At 35.5% G+C, this 8,404-nt stretch overlaps 1 protein-coding gene across 1 annotated transcript in view; it reads right to left on the bottom strand.

The window, feature by feature from the left end:
* Window positions 1-1,759: 1,759 nt before the first annotated feature.
* CBG20029 overlaps window positions 1,760-8,404 on the bottom strand; it is a gene marked incomplete at both ends in the record, with an annotated part of 7,062 nt that continues 417 nt past the window's right edge. The window contains 5 exons of the mRNA XM_002633903.1: window positions 1,760-1,873; window positions 1,974-2,146; window positions 2,633-2,704; window positions 2,994-3,512; window positions 7,780-8,079. Of these exons, the coding sequence (XP_002633949.1) occupies window positions 1,760-1,873; window positions 1,974-2,146; window positions 2,633-2,704; window positions 2,994-3,512; window positions 7,780-8,079 (1,178 nt within the window). The remainder of the gene's footprint in view (window positions 1,874-1,973; window positions 2,147-2,632; window positions 2,705-2,993; window positions 3,513-7,779; window positions 8,080-8,404) is intronic.

The following is an 8,404-nucleotide window of genomic DNA, read 5'->3' as shown; positions in this document are numbered from 1 at the left end:
GCCACATCTCCAATTTTTTTGCACAAGAATAATACCATATTGTTTGAACATCACATTGCAACATTAATTCATCGAAATCAACAAATTTACCTCGTAATTTCTAAAGGATAACCGCAACAGTATTGAAATAGAATAACTGTAGTAAATTTACTAGTTGTGAGAAACATAAACTTTTCGGAGATCTGACATCAATTCTCCCAGTCAATTCAGATTATATGCATATTCTGAAACAGATAAAGCTCAAAAATGTAATGTTGGTTTTGTTCTCTAATCGGATTTCGGAAAACCTGATGATCATGAGAGCATAGTGGGTACGATGGATGGGGTACCATTCACTGTACACCCCCACGCAAAAATGCAGTCAAATTAAATTATCATATCAACTTAACTATGTTCTGAAACAGCAACAAAAAATCCCGAAACGAATTTCCAAAACTACCCGAAATCTCCGAAAAAAGAACATACAATAAACTTCCTCATTATCTTCTCTTTCCACCTGGCACCATCATATCTGATCAATCAAAGATGGCTAACGAAAAAGTCCTTGACCAAAATTATCTCGACGAAAAAAACCAAAAAACAATGTACGCTTCTCTCTAGTTTCTTCTTTTAGCAGAAATCATGAATTCTCTAGTAGGAAACGGCTACGATCAATCAAGGCAACTACGATAACTGTTATCTTGATCATCATTGATAGCAGAGATTTTTGGAGAACGGAAATGAAAGTAAGTTCTAGTGAAACAAGGGCATGTAGATAGGTGAGAGGACAACATTACTTTGGTCGTTTTTAATTAGATCAAAATCTAGATAAAGGAATGGACTTTTGAAAGCGGAAGATTAATTTGAATTGACAAATTGAAAAATTGATTTCGTCTAAAAATCGAAATTTCGTTTTGGAAGAAGGAGAGAGTGGGCGGTTGTATTTTTTTCGAGGGGTTGTTCAAAAATGATTTGTTCGGTTTCAGACAATTTATAAATTTAGAGAAGGGATCGAAAAAATAATTCATAACATTTTCCCTTTTGAGTTCAATCATCTCGGAACCTAAAAAAGATATAAAAAAAATCTGCAACTTATGAAAATGTGGGCAATAACCGAATAATTCTCTAAAAGGTCTGAACATAGTTCAAAAATTCAATAGAAACTCGTCAAACAGAAAAGAGCTTCGCAGAATCAGTTTTTTTAAAATGTCACTGTTTCATTAAGTGTATTTTATCTAATAACTTCTGCTCTCCTGATAGATGTGATGCGATTTTTTTGTAAAGTACCGTGTGCCGTTTTACATTTTGGCGCATCGTCTCGTAAATCGACACAAGTACTACCGGCTTCTAGATTTTCAGATATAACGGATAATCAGAATACTATCAGCATCCGGACAGGATTTGTGGATGACACCAAAATGAAACTGTGAAAATATTTCTCTCTGATTTTTTTTCGAATTTCCAAAACCCAGTTCCTCTTTCTCTTCTCCATCCTGCCCCTATCTCTCTTGTGTTCTAATCACCTGTTATCTAGGTTACCAGACACCCGATTTCATATAAAAGTTTGACCTTTTCAACTGTCTAGGAGAGATAAAAAACGGGGAGGGCTATGATTTTTTATTTTATTTTTTGCAACCGGCACGAAGACGATGAAGAGGAAATGACGTAGAACGATCAGTTGGATATGGGCGATGAAAAAAGTGAACGATGCATAAAAATGACGAATCAGAGAGAAAAAGAATAGAGTTGTTTAAAAAATCAATCTGAAACAATAGAAAATTTACTCGATAAAAATAATGACACGCTCTGCCCAGCTAGACATTTGAGCCGCAAGTGTCTTGTTCAGCGAAGCGTCATTGTACGCCGCCAAAATTTGGTATTGAAATTTATGAACCTCAAAGAAAAAATTGTGGGAATATGCTTTTGCTATATCTCAATGTTTTTTTCAGCTTTTTTCTGCTTCCATCATTTAGCTTCAATTTGGAATGAATCACTTTATTATTTTGAAAAAAAAAATCAATATTTGAGACATAATCAATAATATCGGCAAACAAGATCCCTGCCGATTCCAGACCTTCAATACCGTTAGCATGGTCTTTCAAAACTCTCCTAACTGTTGCGAGACACTTATTCAGCGAGTAACAAAGCCCGAAATTCGATAAATGATCTAAAATTTTTTAAAATTATTGATTTAATTCTTGAAATCAAATGTGTCTGCCTCGCATTTGGTCGATAAGTGTATCAGAATAGTTTCCGGTGGCAGCAGCCGCGTTCAAAACTTTGACAGCACATTCAGACACTTCTTTGATTGGATCCTGTAAATTTAGAAAATTTAACTATAGGTTTAGCGGGTCATTTAAAGTCTTTGTCGAAAATACCTGAAACCGCAAGGCTCCACATCCAACGAAAGCAGAAAAAAGAAAATCAGGAACTTCGTGATGAAATGTTGTTTTCTGTGCTCCATGGCTCTTTTAATGTGGAACGGAAAATTTAATAATGTCATATGGGACATCTATACAGTATTGTGTTAGGCCTTCTCGTCCTATTGATGTGTTATTTGCGTTGTTGTGAAAATAGTGAATAATATTTTTACCTTTCAATTTTTTTACATTATATTCAGAGAAAAACATGTTACGTCAAAAGTATGTTTTACTTCCGGCAAGCATACGGTAATACAAAATATCATGGGCCCTGACGTTATCTGCGCTTCTAAACTTAAATCGATCTGAAAATGTGTGATTTACGCAAGTCATTGAGTCAATGTATCTCGTTTCTTGTGAAAGGTATCAAAAATCTCACGAGAGGAAAAGTTTTGTCTTGAAACCAGCAACAGTTCATTATTTGACCACCTTTTGATATTTCAAACGGGAAACGAGATAATTAAGATCAAAGTGAGGATCTTTTAAAGGAGTTCCACAGATTTCTAAAAGTGAAAATTCAATAGTTATTTGTAAATTAAAAACGTGATGAAAAAAAAATTTAGAAAAAAAAACAAAATTTCCAGACCAAATAACTGCGTGAGGTTTGGAAACCCACGACCCTACGTGGCCCATTGACCTCAGGAAGAATACTATAAAAGAAGAAAGAATCAGTGGGAAGAATCAGTTCTCCCTTCTCTGGGCTCCTGAAAGGGGAGCCTGGAGAAAGGATCCGGGTGTCCTGGATCCGGATGTCCAGGGTTCTGGATCCGGTTGGCCTGGATCCGAGTGGCCTGTATCCGGGTGACCTGGATCCGGGTGGCCTGGATCCGGGTAACCTGGGTCCTGGATCCGTGTGACCTGAATCCGTGTGACCTGGATCCGGGTGACCTAGATCCGGGTGACCTAGATCCTGGTGACATGGGTCCTGGATCCGGGTGACCTGGATCCGGGTGATTTGGATCCGGGTGACCTGGGTCGTGGGTCCGGGTGATCTGGGTCGTGGGCCCGGGTGACCTAGATCCCGGTGACCTGGATCCGGGTGGTGACCTGGGTCCCACATCCGGGTGACCTTAACCCGGGTGTCCTGGATCCGGGTGTCCTGGGTCTTGGGTCCTGGGACAAATATAACATTTTTTGAAAATAAAAATTAGGGTTCCAGAAATACATGAAACTGAAACTTTTAAAAAATCCTTTTTTCTCGGTGATTCAGTTTCATATTTTTGATTTCGACGATTTTCCAATGCTTTTCCTTTTTCAGTGAAGTTCAATCATCATAGTTTTACAATATAAAGTCATGTCGACTGCTCTTTTTGTTCTTCTTATCACTCAAAAAAATATCAATTGATAACGAACTTATACCTGGAAAGTGAATTTTCTTCTTTTTTGTCTTTCTTTTTTTGCTCTTTTTGTTCTTTTCTCTCCCTAAAAAGTCCCACACCAATCAATCTTGTTTCTACAACGCCAAATCATTTTTCGTTATCTTTCAAAATTTGTGTCAATTTTCATTTCTTCATTTTTCGACTCTATTTCAAGCTCTCATTTGTTTTATTTTCAGTTGTTCTCTTGTTTTTGATAGTATATTTTGAGGAGAAACAAAACGACTGATACTGATAAGAGCGACAAAAATATACATTTCGTATATACACATTTTTCATAAGACGATTAGAAAACTTGCTATAGGATTCTGTCTTTTTGGTAATGAATGACATTTTTTCACTGTTCTAGCTTGTAAATCTATAGTTGAAATGGTTACTGCATTGATCATTGCAGGTAGAATCTCAAAACTTTGCTATGAAATTATTCAAGTTAGGCAAGTCTATCCAACTCAAAAATTAATATTTATTCAAAGTGGTGAATATACATTAGTGAAATGCTATCGGAATGAAACATGAATTTCCGGTCACAGGACTAGTGAATTCAAGATTTTAAGATTTGAATTTTTAAAAGTTCGAAATAGACTGTTCTTTCTTTTCTGTGATCTTCCTATGTGTTCTTCCTATGTAATAGACTTTTGATAGACATCTAATATGTAATAGCCTGCTCGAAACCGATATTATTTATAGAAACTATTTTTTTGCCTAGACGAGTTATAACAGTTCAAACTGAGAAATTTTCTTGCTGGGGTTGCTCTCTGAACCAAAATCAGAATTTTTACATAATCGTATGAGTATCTCTTGAGCTTTCAAATCTGTATTTCGTGCCTATCATCAATATGTAATAGCCTGACTTTTAAAACATTGATGAAACAGAAATAGTAGCCAAATGTTCACTTTTGAATTCTCAAATCAACAGCTTTTTGGAAGTAGGCTCCAAATATGACCAAAAACTTTTTCAAAAAAAAAAAGTTTAAAAAAAGTTTTCAAAAAAGGTTTTTCAAAAAAAGATCAAAAAAGTGTGGACTTTTTTGAAAAAAGTCCACACTTTTCATTACCTGCCAACCCTCACGATCCAACCTGTGCCCCTCAATCTGTCATTCATCCTCCCTATCCCATCAATCGGAAATATCCTTGTATTTTCTCTGGGATTTTTAAACAGAAAAGTGTTATGTGTATGTGTGTCTTCTTCTCGGCACCTTGTCACAACATTGTGATGATGAACAACTGCCGACTGACAAATGAGTGAGTGAGAAATCAGGGCGCAAAATGAGTGGAAAAAGAGAGATGGCAGGGTGGGTCGAATAACACAAAAACATGCGGCTAGGTGATCAAGGGTGGAGCTCACTGATTTATTGGTCTCCTCTTCATTCTAATACTTCCAGAATGATCTGGTCGTTTATCTTTGTTTTTTTCTTGTTCTTCCGCATACTAACAAGTGGTTCTTTGGAATATTTTACGTTTAACTAGGTGCCCAGTAGTTCTTGAAAATTTTCAATTTCGAATTTCAGAAAGTTTGCATTGAAAAACAAAAGTTCCACGTAAACCCAATCAGTTTGAAGTTTGTTCCGGGAAAAGACCTGATTAGGAAACAGTGATAACTCCTAAATGTTCACAAATCTGCAAAATCAGCGAAATCTCAAAAATAGTGTTTTCTGGAATGATACAAATTTTACAGTTACCACTTGGTATTATGATTGTAGCATAATTTTGAGAAACAATGGAAGAGAGTTGTACATGGCAGGAAAATTTTCAGAGTTTTTTTGAAGCTACAGTACGCGACGGTGTACAGTGTTTAGTGCTCAGTGAGCTGCTCACACAGCGCGTTGCTATCGGGCCACCTCAGCTTGCGCCACCGTAGCTCAGCTGGTAGCGGCGCTGCATCTCCAGCATAAGGTCCACAAGTTCAACTTTTCGAAGGGCGTATATGAACGGAATTTCGAAAAAAATTGTTTCTCAGCAGATTATTCTTTTCAACATATGTTTATCTAATTTAAAACTGGCTCCTGCACAAAAACATGTTGTGAAACAGTGATAACCAAATATTCGCTAACAAAAATCTTTGCAAAATCTCCAAAGATATTTCCAATTAGAATAATGAAACTTCTACAGTTTCAACTTGGTATTATAACTGTAAAAGTATTTTGAAAAACACCGTGTACAGTGACTAGTGTTCACACAGCGGGTTGATATCGTGCCGCTTTCAAATATTTCAACAGTCGGCTACCGTAGCTCAGCTTCCTGCAGCGTTAGGCCCACAAGCTTAACTTCTTCAGGAGCATAGGAACAGAAGTTCGAGATAGTAATTGTTTTCAGCAGGTTAATTTGTTCAACACAAGCAGATCTAATTTTAAGTTGGTTCCTGCAAAAAACCATGTTATGAAACAGTGATAACCAATTGTTCGCCAACAAAAATGTTTGCGGAACTTCCAAAGATATTTCCATTTGGGATAACAGTTTCAACTTGGTATTTTTACTGTGACATAATTTTGAAAAACATTTTTTTTCATGTCCCCATTCTTTAAGACATTTCATTATTTCATTGTCACGAACACCGAATAATATGAATCCGGGCATTTTGCCAGTTTTCAAAATCTCTCCTAAGCCAAGTTTTCAAGATTCTAACATTTTTTTAAATGTTTTTTTTCTTTTTTTGTTAAACTCATGAAGCATTACCTTTTTTATCGACATGTTCTTCTTTCAACCCTAACTCTCACTCGCCCCCCCCCCCCCCCCCTAACCCCTTCCCATGCATCTCAAAAATCGGAGTTGAAATCGTTAAGTTTGAAAGAAACAAAGTTTATTCTTAGTCACCGTGTCCTCTTCATTTTCTTCTCTGAATGTGTACCATCACATGTGAACTCATTCTCCTTCTTCTCCTACACGTTTGTTCTCCACCCTTCCTTCTCGTTTATGATCTCTTTTTACGAGCTCCGCCCTCGAAAATGCTTCTGATCATGAAAACGAAGAAGAAGGGAAAAAGAGCTTGACGATGTATCATTTTCTCACTTTTGTGTGTTATGTTGTGAGACTCTTTCGATTTTAGTGCTTGTTCCATGATGCGATTTTATGAGAGACAGAGCTTTACGGTTTCAGAAAACTAAGAAGGTTCTAGAAAAATATAAACAAGCCCTGTTATTCCAATTTTAAAGTGTGAGCTATTGTCTACTTTGTGAATCCGTAATTTGTGAATGGAGTCATAAATAATTGTACTTCTGAAATCATTTCAGTCATTTTACTAATAATAGCTTGATTGATCAATTAAGGGGCAATGTAATTAGAATTCGTTGATAAACTGCTTTTCAGGATCTTCCAGTGCATTCTTGAAATTAGGAAGAATTGTTGTGGTTTTTTTCGGAGAAGGGCACATTATAAATACCTCCATTTTCTTATCATATGCAAGTTATGAAACCGGAATAATTTTTTAAACAACATATTTTTCATTTTTGGTAGTTTTCCTGGGAAAACCCCTTTGAAAGCTAAAGCGTTCAACATATTAACAGGAACATTCTAAATATGAAACAGAAAATCTTTCAGACTGGGATGACTTTCGAAATTCCATTTTACTGATGACCACATTTGAAAAATTTACTGAAATGGATAAATTTGCCGTTAAAAGTTATCAATCAGGTTTGATATTTGTATCTGGACCGGAGGCAATGTGGAATTCCGAAAAATCTCGGATTTTTCAAAGAAGAAAATCTATACTTTAAAAAACAATGTAAGTGAAACGAGTCAATAATTTTCAAAAGCGCATAACAAAAACTTTGCTCCTGCGTTTTGTAATTATCCTTTACTCTTTTTTTTTCCTAGTTTTAATGGGTTTTGATACTCGATTCGAACAACATTCTAAAAATGCTGTTGTCGGACGCTTCCGACATACCGGTCATAATCTTTACGTCAATCCATAGTTGATTCTAAAAAACTGTACTGCACGATCTCCCACAGAACAATTTTTTTAAAAAAATATATTATCAATACATTTATTCACAACATAACTTTAATACCAAGAAATTTTTTGAATTCATCTTTATTTCTGAATAGAACATCGGCAAGATCTTCACCATATTTGCTCTTATATAATACATTCAGTTTCACGAGCAAGTCTTTTCTCATATTTAAATTTTGTAGGAGCTGAGTGATTTTACCTCTGTTTGACTCCTCATAGATTTCGGCTGCAATTTCATTGATATTAATAGTGAACAAGTTATCTTGAACATAGGTGGCCATTTCATTATTGAGGTTCAGCTCCTCATCAACAATGTCGATGAATCTAAAAATAATAATCCAAAAAAAAATATTCCGAACTGCAAATTAATTTTTGATCTACAGAAAAAAAGTTTGGCGCGATCACAATTGCAGGTCTAAAACCATAGTTTCGGAATTTTTATCTGATTTTGTGGAGATTGAAAATGATTCAAATGATTCTTAAAAAATCATTTAGTGGTTATAGATTTATGTATGGTCCTTTTCCGGAAGAAAAAATTTCAAAAATGGTCATTTTCGAAAGTTTTTTCATAGAAAAAATGTATCTCCTCTTTCAGTTTTTGACATTTCTGGGAGTTCTATAGTTCAAAAGAACCGCAATTATTTACTCTTCATTTTATATGGATGAATTTTTGATTTGTCTGA

The sequence above is a fragment of the Caenorhabditis briggsae genome, assembly GCF_000004555.2.
Source record: "Caenorhabditis briggsae complete genome, chrIV, whole genome shotgun sequence".
In the NCBI taxonomy this organism is placed as follows: domain Eukaryota; kingdom Metazoa; phylum Nematoda; class Chromadorea; order Rhabditida; family Rhabditidae; genus Caenorhabditis; species Caenorhabditis briggsae.
This window is presented reverse-complemented; position numbering and strand designations above follow the sequence as displayed.